Consider the following 17,276-nt stretch of genomic DNA (forward strand, 5'->3'; position numbering starts at 1 on the left):
GCAGGGAGGAGACCGCTGAAGACAGGAGGTCGAGTTGAGTGAGGCTGGAAAGTGGCCTTCCGCCCGTTGTCCCGAGGGGTCCTGCCTCCCTTTCAGCGGGCCTGCTTGTCTCCGGTTTCTGGGACCTGACCTTCCTTCTGTCTTTCGGGGAATTGGCGGACAAGGTCTCTGCAGCCCCCCGCACAGTCGTGTGTGCACTGTGCTCACTTTGTTCTTCCCTTTTTCTCCTCCCCACCCCTTCTCCTCTCTTTCATCCTCCCCCCTTCCCTTTCTGCCTTGCTTTCCCTGGTGGTGGTGGTGTCGGTGCAGCTGAAGTGGCAGGCAGCGAGGCTGTCCCTGTACTACCAGAGAGTGTCCAGTCAGGGCCTGAGCCACCTGAAGTGGAAGGCGGAGCAAAGGCCACGGGTAATTGCACTTCTCCTTGGAGCCAGAGCAGCCAGGGCTGCAGTGTACGCCAGTGGGGTTCAGACTCGTTCCTGCAGTCACATATACCCGCCCCCCCCATGCACCCTCCCTCAGCTGTGTGCAAGCAGGTGAGGACAGGGCCACAAGCAGGGGACCGAGCCCATGCCACCCACTGTGGGGAACTTCATAGCCCTTTAGTGCAGCAGGTTAGGCAGCCTGTGCTCAGCCCTGAGATGGGACAGGAAGCCTGGCTACCACTTCACCCACCCCAGCCACGTCTCCAATGTCATCGTGGAAATTGGCTTACATAGCCTGTCAGGTCCCCCACCCAGGGCCCTTGGGATTGCCCTGTACTTACTGCCCTGTCAGGGGCTCTCTACTGTCTCTGACACCCCTCCTTTACCCCGACTCCCCTACCCCGCCAGGAACTAAGGTTATTTCCCCAAATGAAACAATGCACCCTGGCCACTCTCCCTCAACTTCCACCACCAAACATCTTCCCTGGTGTGGGCCAAGCTGAGCAAAACTGCCATCTAGGAAGGCGTTCTGGAGGAGGAGGGCTTTAGGAGACCATTGAACAGAGTGGGGCCCAGATGCACTGGGATGTCTGCAGCCCTGTCAGTCAGCATGGGAATAGCAACAGAGCAGAAGTGGCTTAGATGCCTCCATTTGCTTCCTAATCCTCTTTCTCTCCCATGGGGCAGGGAACTGTTTTTATGTCAGCATGCCAGCAGGACCCCTGGATTCAAGCACTGACCCCTCAGGGGCACCCATAAGCCCCTCCCAGCCCATCAGCCTGCCTGCGTGGCAGACAGAACCTCAGTGCCAGCAGCAGCAGGGCAGCCATGAGGATCAAAGGCGTCCCACCCGCTCTCCCCCGAGTCTGGCCCTCAGGGACGTGGGCCTGATCTTCAGCACCATTGAGCAGCTCACTGTCAAACTCAACAGGCTCAAGGTAAGGAAACAGTGCTTGGACCTTGGAGGGTTTGAGTTCATCCCCCAAAACAGTCATCCCCATGAGTGAGTTGTGTATCTCCAAGGGACCCCCAGATCCTGGCCTGGGACTCTTCCCTCATCCTACCCAGTGTCCCTCCAGCACAGCCCTGTGCCCAGGGCCCAGCTGGAGGAAGATTGTGGCCCCTTTCTCAGGGGCCTAGGAACAGGACTTAGAGCAGATACACCTCTGCAATCCTTTCAGGACATGGAGCTGGCCCACAGAGAGCTGCTGTGCTCCATTGGGGGAGAGTCATCTGGTGGCACCACACCTGTGGATAGTTTTCACACAGAGGCCACCAGATGGACGGACAGCTTCCTGTCACCTCCAGCCAAGGAGCCCCTGGTTGCTGACTCCAGGGACAGCCACGAACTAGGGCCTTGCCCTGAGGATGGTAAGTGAAGCCGGCTCCTTTGTCCCCCAACTGGGGAGGGCTCCAACTGGCAAGGAGGGATGGGGGGGTCCCAAAATGGGCCTCACTGTCACCCCTCCACACACTCCACAGGCACTGACACCCTCCTGGAAGACAGCACACCTGATGCGACCACGTCCCCAGGACTGTAACTGTTGAATCCACCAATCCTCTGTTTCCCTACTCCTCTCGGGACTGGCCTGAGGCAAGGGCACGGGTGAGGAGCCCCGACATCCTCTCCCTGGTAGAGGCAGTTGAAGAGACTGGGATCCAGCCGAGACCCTCCGCATGTTGCTTGGTCTGCCCAGATCGGAGCTTTCAGTGTCTTTCCCTCCCCTCAGCCCACCCCTGCAAGGCCCTGCGTCTCCTAAGCATGCTGATTGCGTCTGAGCCCTCGTCCCACATAGGTGTGTCCACCTGTATGTGTGGGTGCCCTCAGACATGCAAGGGGAAAAAGGCTTCAAGTAAATGCACTTTTCTCTCTCCCCCCACAGGACCCCAAGGCTGAGGTGGGGTGCCTCCACCTCTCCTGTCACTTTGGTTTCCTATAAATATGTATGTATTGTATGTGCATCTTTGCTGTTGTAAATAACTGACCTTTTTTTCTGTTCCTGGGGTGCTGGAGACGGTTACAGAAGGGATCACTGTGGAAAAGGTTTGCTTTTATCTCCTAGTTAACAGCCCAGCTCCCCTGTGGGTAGGAAGGTCTCCTGGCTTCCCACTGACCTAGCCCCAGAGCCTGCTTGGTGCCGTGCTAATCCCTCCCTTTTTGCTCCCTACTTCCAGGAATTCCCATCTTCAAGGGAATTTCTCTCACCCACCCCTACAACCATGTCTACCCTCCCCACCCTCTGTATGAAAAAAACAGTATATCAGGTACGGAGCTGAAAACTGGGCCCCAGGAGGTGGGGGAGGGGGTTGAATGCTGGAGTCCCTGAATTAACCCAGGACCATCCCCAGGGGCCACCACAACATTGGCCCCGACTACCATGTCCACTCCTCTCCCCACTGACGACTAGAATATACACACTGTGCTAGGTGTATATATACATATATATATATAAATATATATATAATATATAAAATATAGATATGGAAATGACTGTTTTGCTGTTAAAATAATGTATACTCTTATTTTCTTCCTTTCATGGTTAAGATTTTTTTTTTTTAAGAAAAGTTAAATATTCTTTAATTGTGGTGGTGTGTGTGTGATTCTTGGAACTGCTGTGATAGAAGACAGGCTGGCTAGAACTGGCGGGAGGGAACAGAAGGAAGCCCCCACAGCCCAGCATCAGGCCCCCAGGACCTAGTCGTCTTGTCTTTCTCCCACAGCTCCAGGTGGAGCCCACTGGGTTGCACGTAAGCAAACTAAGTTAAACAACCCCACGGCCAAAATACAAAAGGACGCCAAACGCACTCACACACATCTGTCTATAGATGCACCAGACTCCAGAGACCTCATGAGCTGCCTCCATTGAGCTTCAGAACTTTAAAGGCAAAAACAGGGGAGGCTCATCCGCCAGACCTGGCCCGCTCCTCACTGTCCTCAGCCCGCACGTCCTTCGTCAGGTTGATACCTGCTGCAAGCCATAGGCAGGCACAGCCTTAACAGTCCACTCCTTAAGTGTGCGTAATGCTGGGTGCTGACTCCCCGAGCCTCCAGTGTCATCTGGCTTCAGAATTAACACACAGGTTTTTGGTGATAAAGGATCATATCAGACAGGCCTGTAGGGGTTCATGGGAGCTTTAGAAGGATTCAGGTGGGGTCACTGGTCACCGCCAAGCATCTGTCACATGCTCATGACTGGGAGTGCAAAGAGTGAGTCTCTTTCTCTGCAGTGTTTCTGCTGCCAGCAGAGGAAATGCTGAGCAGCAGCCATGCAGAGGCCAAGAGGGGCCCGTGAGGGAACTGAGCCTCTCAGAGGAGTTCTGGGCATAGATAGCGGGTCTCTGTTGAGCCAACAGATTTCAGGGACACGAATCAGGTCTCACCTGCCCAGAGATGAGGAAAGCTTCCCCTGGAAGCTCCCTGCAGAGTGGGTGGCAGCTTTGCTGAAGCCAGACCTGTGCTCGCTGGCCACTGTCAGTTAAGTTAATGGAGGTCTGGCTCATGGGCAAAGGGGTGGGGCCCCCAGCTCTCCCAATCCTCTGGCCCCACACTGAGTGCCCCTGGTTTCAGGCAGTGTCAGTGGCGTTCATGTTCAGTGCTTGGCCTTTGCTACCTACATGCTGAATCAGCGCACACTCCAGAGTAACCTGCCAACTGCATTTTCTTAAGCTGAGCCCTTGCCTCTCCTCCAAACCAATCAACAGGGCCAGACAGAAATGGGGCAGGGGGAGGGGGAAGGAAGGGAGGATGGTTCTGGAATGGGGAAGCCCAAGTTCAATCCCTCCACCAGGCCCACCCTGACTCCCTCTCCCACTTGGCTTGTACATAGCAGTTACTCACCCCAAGTCTCCCTTTTGCCTCTGAGACGCAAGGCTGGGTGCAAACCCTGGCCTAGCTAGTGTCCCCTAGGGAGCACAGGGAGAGTGCTTCTAGCCTGAGCGAGCAAGAACCAGACCTTAGGATGCAGGGGAGCAGTATCCCTGGCTGGCCAACACCAGAGGGACCCAGGTCACCCCCAACAGAACCTCATCCAGTCGTTTTGGGAGATGTATCATGAGCAGACTCAGAATCCAAATGGTCCGAGTCATTCTGAAAGAAAGTTTTCAGACAACCTCAAGGGAAAAGATACAGCCTTTGTTAAGGATCTGAGATCTCCCCCAGGGAGGTTGGCCCTCATGGGCAGGACAGACTTCTGTGGCCCAAAGTCTCTGAGAAGAGGTGGGAGGAGCTAGGTGGAGAAAGTCGTAACTTCCTCTTCCCTGGGCTTGGCCTTACTGATGGGGTCCCTGGGCAGCATCAGCTCCTGGATCTTGGTGTACACGGGACACTGCAGGGAGAAGCTATTTTTCTGAAGGAGGGGAAGGAAGGCTGACAGTTGGCAAAAGGAAGATTAGTCCTTTGGCAGAGAAAAGTGTCCTGGGACAGCTGGATTAGGGGCCAGGAGACGGAGGACAGGTGAAATATAACTGCTGGTCTTGCGACAAGAAGGGTAGAGGTGGCGGGACACAAAGAACTAGGGAAACTGTAGACCTGCCTTGGCAGTGGGGAGAACTCTGCCTGCAGCCCTTGCAAGAAAGCGAGGAACTCACCTCCAGGGACAGACACAGCAGCCCCACGGGGCCCTTGGACGGGCTCTTGACCTTGGCGAACTGTGCCTGGTACTGTACCGCTGTGAGGAAACCTTCCAGCCCCACCTCTGTGATGTGGTTTCCTGGTAGAAGGTGCAGAGGTGGCCTCTAAACCTCCGCCAGTCACCCTTCACTGTCCTAACACAACAAGGAACCCCTTGCTTCCCACGGCTCCCCTGTCCCCGCTCAGAGGCCTGGCCCTGCCCTGCACCCCAATTCTCCTTGACTTCTCTGACTTCCTTCAGCCCACCTGTTCTCACACCCCCATTTATCTAATACCTTCGTTACTCCAATTGCCCTGTGCAAGCTCTGACACCCCCCCCCCACGCCCCTCACCCCAAAGCCTGTTATAGGAGGGCCTACGACACTGATGCCCAAGCACAGGAGCATCAGGTACTGTGCTTTAGAAGCAGGGGGCCTCCTCGAGACAGCATGGGGCCCAGGTTGCCCTGTGGCAGGAAGGGGGCTGGCAGACATACGGAGGAGGTTGAGATGCAGAAGGACCTTGTTCCCAGGCATGAACACTTTCCCATCTCGGTGCTCCACAGGCTCCAGGAGAGGGTTGACCATCTCGGTAGCTTCAGCAACCACCTACTAAAGCAAAATACTAAATGCAGCAGAGGAGAGGGGAGCTGGCCAAGGGGCCACGCTTGTGTGTTCAACATACATGTTTTGAGGGCTGGCTCTTGTCCAGACTTCTTTGCAGCTGCTGGGGATACAAAGATAAATAAACCCAAACCCAAAGAAGCAACTTTGTGGGGGGAAGCCAGAAAGGGAGCTGGTAACGTGGCCTGGGGTGACAGCAGGAAGGGAGCTGCCAGGGCTGTGGTGGCACAAAGGAGGGACTTCTAGCCCTGCATTGTCGGGAGCCAGGACAGTCTCTTGGGGGAGGTGGCCTGTAAGTGGAAGTTGGATGGTATGTGGCTGTTACCCCATGAAGTTGGGTGAGAAGGTGTCCAGGCAAAAAAAAAAAAAAAAACAGAAGGTGCCAAGGCTTTGGGGGCATGAAACAGTATGTTGCGTTGTATTGTACTAGATGCTTCCCAACAGCGAGAGCAGTGAGGGCAACTGGTTGGCGGAAGATGAGGCTGAAGGCAGCTGTGTTCTAGCATCCTGGTGAGAAGCAGCAGCCTGGATCAAGCCCGGGCAGGGACAAGTCACCAAGAAGGAAAGGCAGCCCCCAATCCCTTTCTCCACCCTTTTGTAAGATCTTATCTGGGGTGCCAGAGAAGACTCCCAAAAGGGGAGGGGGGGCACTCCCTGTCTAGAGCAGGGATGCTCCTGAGGGCCGAGACAGAACAGAAGGCAGTAGGCCCTCAGGCAGCTGAGGCCAACAGCAAAGCCAGAGGGCTGGAGAGGCTGGGAGCAAGAGCCCGGAGAGGTTTCACACAAGACACAAGTTGGTCCAACTTGAAAGGGAAAAGGGAGGTTCCAGGGGGAAAGGAGAAGGAGGGGTGCTCAGGGCAAGGGTGGGGCCATAACCAGACTGTGACCACACCCTGCCTTCCTGGGGCCCTGCCCTGGGCAAAGGGGAATGTGCTTTGTTCCCAGTGTGGCTGGGCAAACAAGTAAGGGGGTGGTGAGGAAACCTGATGGAAGTAGGCTGAGTGAGACAGTGAGTCAAGCGAGGGGGCCTCCACCAGCCTGAAAGGGAAGGGCGTGCACTGGGCTCTCACCCCCCAGTAAGCCCATGTTGGGAAATCCCGGGTGGGAGTTAGGTGTGGTTCTGCAGGAGTGGAGGACTAAGTGTGAACTGAAGTGGCTGCAGTGACCACTGCCACAGTGCTTTGCAGGAGGCTGGAGGATCCCCCACTTCTCTCGTCCTACCTCCGACTCCGTGAGGATGCTGCGCTTCTCTCTGGTCCCGGTCTTGGGCCCTTTGCCCTTACTTGGTTTCTGCTCGGGGATGGTGACCTCTGCCGCAGGAAGAGGAGGCAGAACACACGGTGCAGGCCTGACACCTCCTCCCCTCCCCAGCTTGCCAGAGAGAAGTGGCCTAGGGGTTCTAGGCCGCTCCTCACCGATAGAGACAGCTCCTGAGTCCCTTTCTCCAGCAGGAGGCGCAGGCAGGGAAGGAGACCCCTCCAACTCAAAGACAGAGCTGCAGGGGTCCCAGCAAAGTGAGGGTCCAGCCCAGGGAAACAAGGAGTGGAGTTTAAGGGATGAGGGTGGGAGCTGGGTGGGGCTTTCCACATCATCTCTGGAGAGAAGGAAACAAGCCCCAGAGGGGCCACAAGAAGAGCAGCTCCTGCAGAAAGCACACCTCCATTCCCTTGCATTCTCCCTGCTTCCCGCCGGAAGGAGCGCGTGCACTCTCCCTCGCTGGCACTTACTCCCCCTGCTTGTCTTTGAGGAGTCTTCTTTCTTAGGGGCTCCCTGTGTGGGTGACTGCCCAGACCCTGACTTCTCCTCTCTCTTCATCACATCCTATGAGAGAGATGAAGAGCCTCCTGGAGGCTGTGGAGCAGGTGTGGGAGGAGCCGGGTAAGGACCTGAGCCCGAGGTGGGCCTTCCCTCCAACCCCATGGGTGCACCACAGACGCACCCTCTCCTGTTCTCACCAGAGGCTCTCCTGCCCACAGCGCACCTACCCCAGCCTTCTCCTTTTTCTTGCCCAGGCCCTTAGGAGTCTTCACTGACTGTGTCTTGTCTGTCTTTTCCACTGCTGTGACAGTGCTAATCCCCATCAGTTGAATTTTGTCACGGTCTGTTTTGGAGTCTCCGTGTCGAGAGGAGGAAGGCTGTGCTCACAAAAGGGGAAGGGGGATGGAGAACCCCTTTCTCAGTGAGGGGTGAGGGGAAGGCTGGAGAGAAATGACAGACACCCCTGGGGATGAGATGGGGGTGGCGCCTGAGGATGAGCTGGGGGCGGAGGCCCTACTCTCCCATGGAAGTGAACTAAGTGCCGGGCCGTTTCAACTGCACTGCATGAATTAACTTCTTCCTCTCAACAATCCTATGAGGCCGGTACAATTATCCCCACTTCACAGGCGAGGAAACCGAGATCTGAGAATTTAAGGAACACGTCTGAGGTCACAAGCTGGTATGTGGATAAGCCGGATTTCAAGTCTAAATCTTGTCGTTTGTCTTAACCAACTCTACCGCCAGGCGTGGTTCTGCAGTGACAGCCCGGGCCTCTGCGAGATCTGTGCACTAGTCAAAGAGAAAGACCACCGCGAGGGAGAGAGGGCAGCTTAGGACACCTCCAGCGTGGGGTCAGGGAGCCGACCTGGGGGTAGCCTAGGGGTTCCAGGCCGCTCCTCACCGATCGCGACCGCTCCTGCGTCCCTTTCTCCAGCAGGAGGCGCCTGCGCTCCACTACCTCGGTGTGCGTCAGCTCGAAGGGGCGCAGGACCTGGGGCGACGTGGCACCTCGGATCAGAGGCTTCGGGCGCCGGTCCACTTAGCGGCCCCCGCCCAGCGCGCACACCCACCTCAGCCAGCTTCAAGGCGCCCGTGTCGCGGATGCGGTTGTGGGCCAGGGACAGCCAGAGCAGGGAGCGGTTCAACCGGAGACCCTGGGGAGCAGCGGGCAGCCCTTGAGCTGGGACGGGCCCCTCCGCTCCGCCCCAACTCTGGCGGGTCTCGCAAGCACGCACGTCTGCTATGTAGCCGGCGCCCTCGTCCCCGATGTGATTGAAGCCCAGGTTGAGCGAGACAAGGGTCCGGTTGCAGCTCCGCAGCGTGGACAGAGCCTGGCCTAGGAGCTGTGCGCCGTGGTCATCGATGTCGTTGTTTCGCAGGGACAAGTGCACGATCCTGGACAAAGAGCCGGAGATCCAGGGACACTGGAAACAGGGGTCTCGGGCGATGGCCACAGTGTCAGAGAATGTGGCAGCATGAGGCGGGCCATATGATTTGAGGGTGGAGGGGTGGGAGTTGGGGGTCCTTGGGGAGATTCTAGAGAGACAAGGGCGGGTTAGGGGCTAGGGGGACCTTGAGGACCCGCCAGAGAAACAGGGTAAGGGAAGGGAACCTCACGTGCTGTCCTGTGCCATGAGCTTGTGGTATGACTGCTCCGGCAGAGGGTTCCCCTCCAGAGATACCTTCCTGGGGGAGGGAAGATCTGAGAACCAGGAAGCACCGCTGATGCCAGGGAGAAAAGGGGACTGAGAGGTAGTGGGAGGCTCTGGGGAGCAGCCTGGAAACAGTCAAAGGATGGTCCCCCATGTAGGAAATTTTATACAACAGTTCCCCAAACCCAAACTGCTGAAGTGTGGCCATGTGAAAGGGTCACTCCTCAGTGACCTGTGGTAAGGTGACCTCTAAGATGAACCCCACTTTGTGCTATCTATGCCTTGTGTAATCCGCTCCCCCTTGAGTGTGGTAGACCTAGTGACTCACTTCTAATGAATTAAGCAAAGTGATGGGATGTCACTTCCACATTTAGGCTACAAAAAGACTGGGCTTCTGTGCCGGGTGCCCGCTGGTGCTCTCTGGGAATGCCAGCAGTGTTAGTGAGGGCATTCAGACTGCTTGCCCAGGCTCGGGAGGCACTGTCTCGCCACCTGCTCCCAGCCCCCCATCAATACCACATAAGAGAGTCTGGAAGCAACAGCTCCAGCCCTAATAGGACTGCAGTTCCCCAACAGCTGGAGAAAACCCACTACCTGACACCTGGGTTTATCTCCCAGCAACTGAGACAACAAATGCTCGCAGTTTTAAGCCACATTTTGAGATACCTGTTACATGGCAATAGGTAACACACGCATATGGCGCCTCCACAAGGCTGTGGCTTCTCTACCAGTGCTAAGAGAATGGAGGTCCTTTTCCAAGTCATAACAAAAATTGAACTAGCAAGGGCCTCCCTGGTGGTTCAAGGGGTTAAGATGCAACCTATGAAGCTGTCCAAAGCCTCTGCAGCACGAGTTCGATCCCCGGCCAGGGAGCTACCCACATGGCGCAGCAGGAGACGGCGCAGCAGACCTCTCCTGTCTCACCCGCTGCTCCCCTCAGCAGTGTACTTCAGTCCATCTGCTTGTTCTGTTCCCCACTCTGTCTCTGGTGACTCCTCTCACCCCCACACCTCTGGCCTGTACCCCAGCTCTCGTATGCATAAATAAATAAATCTTAAAAAAAAAAACTGAACTAGCAATATCTCTATTTAGACGTTTTCTCCCATTATGTTGGCTCATCTTTCCGCTAAAGCATTCATTTTTGATCAGCTCCATTATGTTACCTTGACATATTTTTACGTATTCAGACAAATTCTAAAGTTATTTTCTGCCTGCTAAAGTGTTTCTAGTTCTCATGATGGCATATGTTCCTCTGTGTTTTATAGAGTGCTGTGAGCCTCCAGTTGAAGCATTCACAGTCTCCCTCTCAGAACCTTCCAGGTCCTGTGTGTTCTGTGAAGCAGAAGTCAAGGGCTCTGGAAGGGCTGCCGAATCAACTTCGCTCTTTATACTGTAAAACACACCTGCAGCTGCACTACTTGACACCTTGCCCTGTTCCCTCTGAATCAAGAACGCCCTTTCCCAACTCCCTGCCTGGCAGCCTCGTCATCCTCCTTCAAGGTTCAACTCAGCACCACCTCCTCCAGGCAGCCACCCACGCCTCCCTGCTTCACACAGTGAGGTGGGGGAGCACTCTTCCAGGGTCCTTTGGTTCCAAAACTGCTCCCCTCTGCCACCCACCCAACAGACTTCCCAGGCACTGTCTCCCGGTGCCTTGTCCCCTCTGCTGACCTGAGCGTGGACGAACAGAGAGGCAGCAGGGCAATGAAGGTGGCCAGGGTCTTATCCGTCAGCCCCACCTTCCACAGGCTGGAATTGGTAAGGACAGAAACAGCTGAAGCTCCTCCCTCACCAGCCATCCTGACATCCCAGCCGCACCCTCCCTCAGCCCCCCACCTCCCCTGCAGGACCCCCTCCAGTTCTTCCTCCCACTCCAACGGAGCCTTGCCCCGCAGTTGACCTCCAGCCCTCCCACTCCCCTTCCCTCACTAGATGGCCTGCAGCTGGCTGAGGGCGGGCAGGCATTTCGAGAAGATGCCCAGGATCCGCTGCTCCAGTTTCCAGCCTGCGCGAGAGGAGGAAGGGCCTCAGGTCCCAGGAGCGGGGCGGCGCGCGGACAGCTGGGCCGCGGAGGGGGGCGCACCGCGAATGTAGATTTCCTTCACCGACTTGTCGTCCACGTCCTGCTCCACCTGGATGGTGGGCCGGAAGAACACGTATTTGCTCTCCAGGCTGTTGATGCTGCAGGACGCCGACAAGCGCTGGTCCTCTGCAAGGCAGGGTTTAAGGGGCGGGGTGAGGGGGCCAGACCACCGCTCCGGGACCCACGCGGGCCGGCCCAGCGGGTGCACGGAGGCCGGGACGGGTCCCCCCCGCAGCCCTGTCCCCAGCGCCCTCCCCCCGGGGTGGGCCTGGAGTACTGCTCCGCGGGTGCGGGCGCTATTCTCGGGCCAGACCCGGCTCTGCTAGGGTTTGGAAAGGAAGACGGGGCCTCTCCCCGGCCCCGCCACCGCGAGCCCCGGCCAGTAGCGCTCCGCGCCCCGGGATCCTGGGCCGGACGGGCGGCCTGGCAGGCACCCGGGGCTCCGCTGTCACGCACCTGGGGTGGGCTTTTCCGACAGCGAGGCGGAGGGGAAGAAGCTCGGGTGCGGGCGGGGCCGGGGGACCACTCTGGGGAAGTCCGTGTAGCCAGAGCGCGCGCAGAGCTCGGCGAAGTCGGCCTCCAGGGCGCCGGTGCACTGGTACTCCTCTGCGGAGGCGGGAGCGTGAGCGCCCCCCACCCCCGCCCCGCGCCGCCCCGCGCCGCCCCCGGGGTCCGGCCCGCGCCGCGCGCCCCGCGCCGCCTTCCACGCCCTCGGGGCGGCGCGGGGGGGTCTCCAGGCAAGCCACGCGCCCGCGTCAGCCGCTGAGAGCTTTGCAGGCATTCTTGCCATGTAAGTTGCGTGCTAAAGACCGACTTTGCAAACACTTGAGAGGAAATCGTGAGAAATCAAGAACTCGGGGAAAGGGGGTGGAAGGGCACGGAAGGCCGACAACGGGGCGCTCCACCTGCCTCCACCTGCCTCTCCGCGCCCTGGGGATCTCCGCCTCCCACAAGGCGTCGCCAGCCAAGCCTCTTCTTCCTTTTCCTGCTGGCACTGCCAGGCCTGTTGTGTGCAAAAGGAGCCCAGGGGTCCCTCTCTGCCCCCACCCCCACCCAGCACACGTACACTGGGCTCCAGCAGAGGGCAGGCGTCTATGTAGCTAGCAAACAGCTGCACAGCCACTAGTGCGGTCGTTGCTACAGTGCTTTAGAAATATTAAAGGGGGAGGAGCAATAATTAAAAGGGTATAAGGTTGGTGGGGGGAATTTAAAAACTAGGAAAAAATAAATTTTAAAAATGTAAAAGCAAATCTATATATACATATGTGTGTATGTATTGATATGTGTTATATGAATACGGATGTGCATCAGCACATCCCAGGCAGAGGCCTCTGCAAACCTGAGCTGTCTGAGTCCCCAGGGACACCTGCTCCTTCCAGTTTCCCACTGGCCTGCCAAAAAGAAGCAGTTCCTGGAGATGAGTTGTCCCTGCTATGTGGGAGAACCAGTGGAGGGGGTACCATTTCCCCGTCCCCCACCCCATTTACATGCAGAGGTCTTGTTAGCTACTGCGAACTAACTAGGGGAGGAGCTCAGGGGCTTGGTGAAGCAATATAACACAGAAGGCAGGCGGGCTTAAGGGGAGCCTCTTTCTTCTCTGGCATGGATTTACATCCAGGGACTGGTGGGGACGTGGAGGAGATGCATGGAGGAGAGACATGTAGACACTTGGAAGAGATGTGGGTGAGAGACAAATGGGGAGGCTGACAATGACAGTCATTGTCTTGATGTGGTATCTCCTTCTGTCCCGGCTTTCTAGGCCCTACCTTATCCTTCTCTTGCTGTTCATCACCAGAAGGTACTTAGACTTGTGGCCAGCTTTCGGGCTGACCCTGTTTGGCTGGGCATTTAGCCATGAGGAAATGTATAATTTTGCATGTTGTACTGGGAAACTTTTATTAGATATATCTTATCTTAGGGCCTCCCTGGGGGCGCAAGGGGTTAAGTCTCAGTACTCTGAAGTTATGGCAGCTACTGTACCACGAGTTTGCTCCCCAGGCAGGGGGCTACCCACATGGCACAGCAGATCTCTCCTGATTCACCCGCTGCTCCCCTCAGCAACGTATTTCAGTCAACCTGCCTGTTCTGTTCCCCACTGTGTCTGGTGAATCCTCTTACCCCTATACCTCTGGCCTGCATAAATAAATAAATATCTTTTCTTCTCCTTTCCTCTTCTCCTCTATACACACTAATTATGTTAAGAATACATATTTGTATTCTTAATATTTAATTATGTTAAGAATAATATAGTTTTAATTTTGTGCACATTGATGGCCTTTAGAGCATGCAAGATTGGGGGTTGTGCACTAACACCCACAGCAAGAGAGTCGAGGCCCTGGGGACCAGGTGTGTGGGGGCTGTGCCCACAGAAAACTGCAGGCAAGCAGCAGGGAGCCTGCCCAGTGGGTGTGGAGGGGCTGAGGGGCCAAGGGGATGGTGCTCCGCAGGCATGGGGACAAGACAGATATTGGAGGTCTCTTGAGCCCAGCCTTCAGGGGAACATAGGCACAAGACACATTAGCTGAATGGACAGGGTGGATGAGAGGTGGTGCAGGGAGGCAGGGTAAGACCATCTCTCCTGCACACTGCCTGCTTTCCTGGGCTGTCCCTCTTCTGGGAGATGCCTCAACCCTTCCTTGCTTCACTCACACCAGCTTTCTCTATAACAGAGATTCTCCTTCTTTAACATCCATCTGTAAAAAATGACCAAGAAAACCTGTTAAAACTGTTTTTGAGGGGGCCTCCCTGGTGGCCTAGGGGTGAAGTCTCAGTGATAATTACCACTGCAGCACGAGTTCGATCCCCGCCAGGGAGCTGGCCCACATGGCGCAGCAGACCTCTCCTGTCTTGCCCGCTGCTCCCCTCAGCAGTGTATTTCAGTAGATCCACCTGTTCTGTCCCCACTCTGTCTCTGGTGAATCCTCTCAGCACCCCCTACACCTCTGGCCTGCACCCTCCGTTCTATGCAAAAATCCATCCCCAGAGATTCTGGTTCCATAGCTGAGTGGAGTCCATGAATTTGCATTTCTACAAACTCCTGGTGATGCCAAAGCTGCTGGTCCAAGGACATCACTCTGAGAAGCACTGCCTAATAGAACACAAGGACAGAAATGTTCTGCAGCACGGAGTTACATAGTGAACAGTGAGGCTCTACAACGGGCTTGCTCCTGCTGGCCTCCCTTCCCACATTCCTTCCCCACACGCACAACTGGCCTTGCCACTAGAGAAATAGAAGCCATCAGATGGGGTTTCCTATAAATCTAGAACCCTCCCTACATCTTCCTTCACTCTCTACCTCATTTGAGCCCCTATTCTGTCCCTGCCATGCTACACATGGCACCCGCCAAAGCTTCTGTGCCCTCCGTGGTGCCTGCCCAGGATCTCGGCAGGGGTCTCCCATTCTCCTACCTCCCTGCCCCTGGCTGACCAGGATCCCCTGCTGGCTCCTCCTGGCTCCTCTGTGACCTATAAGTCTGGTGGGTTCTGACCCTTCTCCTCTTTCTAGAACTTAGGAACCCCTTCCTCCCTCCCTCCCGAAGGGAACTCTCTTCATTTCCAAGGGTTAAATAACCACATCAACAGCTCCCAACACTCACGTCTCTCTTCCCAACCTCTACACAGCACTCCAAATCTGCGTGTCTCTCTGCCCAGCTGGCATCCCCGTCCTGGCGGTCCTCTCTTACATGGTCTTCCTTTGGGCTTTCCAGTCGCCATGAATGGCACCTCCATCCAGCCAGCACCCAGTCCAGAAATCTGGGAATCATTCTTGCTATGTCCTTCACTCCCCCCCCCATGCAATATTTTGCCAATTCTTACTTCTACCTCCAAAGCATCTCTGCAAGGAGCCTAATACATCTACCCCAACAATCCTATCCCAACTACCATCGTCCCTCACCTGGGCTGTTGAAATAGCCTTGTAATCTCCTGGTCTACAGCCTTCCACTCCCTTTTATAGACAGCAGCCAGAGTAGTGTGTGTGGTATGTGTGCTTAATATAACTAGATTCATATCTGTAGTAGATTCTATACTGTTTTTTTTAAGATTCTTTTATTTATTTATACAAGCACTGGGTACAATCAGAAGCACGGGAGGGTGAGAGAATTCACCAGAACCAGAGCAGGGAACAGAACAGGCAGACTGACAAAATACACTGCTGAGGGGAGCAGTGGGCATGGCAGGAGAGGTCTGTTGTGCCATGTGGGACCCTCGCTGGTGGCCAGGGATTGAACCAGCCCTGCAGAGGCTGCGTGTAGCTTCGCAGCCCAGTGCTCAACCGCTATGCCACCAGGGGAGGCCCTGTTGTTTTCTTAAAAAAGAGATTTATGCATAGAAGAACTGAGGTATAGGCCAGAGGTGGAGAGGAGGGAGTGAAAGGATTCACCAGAGACAGAGTGGGCAGCAGAGCAGGTGGAGCTACTGAGAGACACTGCTGAGGGGAGCAGCAGGTGAGACAGGAGAGGTCGGCTGCGCCATATGGGTCAGTTCCCTGGCCAGGGACTAAACTTAAGCCGCAGCAGTGACAGTGACAGCGCTGAGATTTAACCCCTAGGTCACCAGAGACACTATTCTATACTGTCTTATCTCTCCTTCTGGAAAATACTCTCTTCAACTCTCATAGTTCTCTCCCCCTAGCCACCAGCACTGACAAGGAGATGGTACCTGACAATCAGAGCCTTTCCCAAGTTTTTTTGACTGTGAGTCCAAGGAGAGCAAGTTTTTGTCTCTCTCTGATGGCAAAGCTGGTGAAGTTGATTGGTTTTTTTTTAAAGATTTATTTATTTATGCATACAAGAACCGGAGTATAGGCCAGAGGTGTGGGAGGTGAGAGGATTCACCAGAGACAGAGTGGGGAGCAGAACAGGCAGATGTACTGAAATACACTGCTGAGGGGAGCAGTGGGTGAGTCAGGAGAGGTCTGCTGTGCCAGATGGGTAGCTCCCTGGCCAGCTGGGGGATCAAACTTGTGCTACAGAGGCTGCAGACAGCTTCACAGTGCTGCGCTTAACCCCTTGTGCCACCAGGGAGGCCCAAAGCTGGTGAATTTGAATCAAGAAGTCTTTCAATAAATTCCCCTGTGGGGATAATTAGTTGGGATTCTATCACTTGCAATAAAAGAACTACACTCCAACTTATACTCTTCCTAGAGAAGATAAATTCCATGCAGGCAGGAATGTGTCCATCTCATTCTCTCTGTGTTTGCACTTGGCCATAGACCAGGCATCCAAAAATTAACTGTTGAATAAATGAATGAATAGCTATAAAACTCAACTCAAAGACACCTCCTTGGAGGCCCCTGTGACCTCCCATCACATCCTGGGCCTTCTCTCATAAATCTTACTGCATCGCGTTGTATTTATCGCAACGTTTGGGGTTCCCGAAGATCAACTTCAATTCAAACATCTGCCAAACTGAGATTCGGGAGCTGCGCTGGCAGTAAAACTGTGAATCCATATCCTAAGTAGGAGCAGGCAGCCTCCCACATTGTAGATGCCCAATGTTCGCTGGTTGAATAAACAAATGAGTCTGCAGTTTACAAACTACTTTGTCACTCTCAACACCATGCTCCTCCCTGCAGTGGGCAAGGCAGGACTCCATCTCCATGCTAGAGAAGAACCACGGCCAAGGCCTCACACCAGATCGTGTCACCCCGATAACACTCATCCCACATGCCAGGCGTGGCTTACATTCACACGCGAACTTCAGCAGGCGGGCGCCTTCCAAACAGCAGCTCCTCAGCGCCAGCACTTCTACTCTCACTCCCTGGCTCCTCCGGCTCCCCCTGGGTCTTCTGCACGTGCCGTGCCTGGCACCACGCTGCAGCCAACCCGAACCCAAGCATGAGTGGCGCGACCTCGAGGCCTGATCCCCTAACCCCGCCCAGAGCGTACCAGGATTTTTGGGCTCCTCCTCGCCCACCGGGGGCAGGATGGTCACCGGCTTCTCCTTGGCCCCGCGATCCCCCTTCTTGCTCATTGTGCCAGAGGACTTCTGCGCCCCGAGACGCGGGACCCTGAGTGAAGGTCCCGGCGCGCTCGCCTCACCCGACATGGTGGTGCGGTCCGCTGCCACTCTCAGGGGCCCTCACGCGGCGAGGAGACAGCACGAGACTCTGTGGGCCGAGTCAGGGGG

General features: G+C 55.7%; 2 protein-coding genes across 18 annotated transcripts in view; one reads left to right on the top strand and one right to left on the bottom strand.

Moving 5' to 3' along the window:
* Window positions 1-2,972, top strand: part of ARHGEF11 (Rho guanine nucleotide exchange factor 11) — a 101,306-nt gene extending 98,334 nt beyond the window's left edge. For 8 of the 9 annotated variants that reach the window (XM_054691434.1, XM_054691437.1, XM_054691435.1 and 5 more), the window contains 4 exons: window positions 310-405; window positions 1,110-1,360; window positions 1,604-1,793; window positions 1,905-2,972. In XM_054691434.1, the coding sequence (XP_054547409.1) occupies window positions 310-405; window positions 1,110-1,360; window positions 1,604-1,793; window positions 1,905-1,963 (596 nt within the window). In that variant the 3' untranslated portion in view covers window positions 1,964-2,972. The remainder of the gene's footprint in view (window positions 1-309; window positions 406-1,109; window positions 1,361-1,603; window positions 1,794-1,904) is intronic. The other variant, XM_054691440.1, reaches the window with a different exon arrangement.
* On the bottom strand, window positions 2,926-17,276 carry LRRC71 (leucine rich repeat containing 71). 9 transcript variants are annotated; one of them, XM_054691444.1, is made up of 16 exons: window positions 17,189-17,276; window positions 11,604-11,753; window positions 11,148-11,273; window positions 10,994-11,069; window positions 10,736-10,813; window positions 9,030-9,098; window positions 8,648-8,807; window positions 8,483-8,566; window positions 8,314-8,403; window positions 7,640-7,789; window positions 7,382-7,475; window positions 6,876-6,964; window positions 5,716-5,757; window positions 5,528-5,639; window positions 5,010-5,131; window positions 2,926-4,768 (listed from the first exon to the last, which is right to left on the bottom strand). In XM_054691444.1, the coding sequence occupies exons 1-16, from the start codon at window positions 17,193-17,195 to the stop codon at window positions 4,649-4,651; spliced, it is 1,569 nt and encodes a 522-aa protein (XP_054547419.1). In that variant the 5' UTR covers window positions 17,196-17,276; the 3' UTR covers window positions 2,926-4,648. The 9 variants fall into 9 exon arrangements, 8 of the variants coding, with proteins under 8 accessions (XP_054547419.1, XP_037355740.1, XP_037355743.1 ...); XM_037499843.2 differs by having other exon boundaries at window positions 5,716-5,754; window positions 17,036-17,276; XM_037499846.2 differs by having other exon boundaries at window positions 2,926-3,536; window positions 17,036-17,276.

Source organism: Talpa occidentalis, unplaced genomic scaffold (genome assembly GCF_014898055.3).
Source record: "Talpa occidentalis isolate TD23 unplaced genomic scaffold, MPIMG_talOcc4v2.1 talOcc4.9, whole genome shotgun sequence".
In the NCBI taxonomy this organism is placed as follows: Eukaryota; Metazoa; Chordata; class Mammalia; order Eulipotyphla; family Talpidae; genus Talpa; species Talpa occidentalis.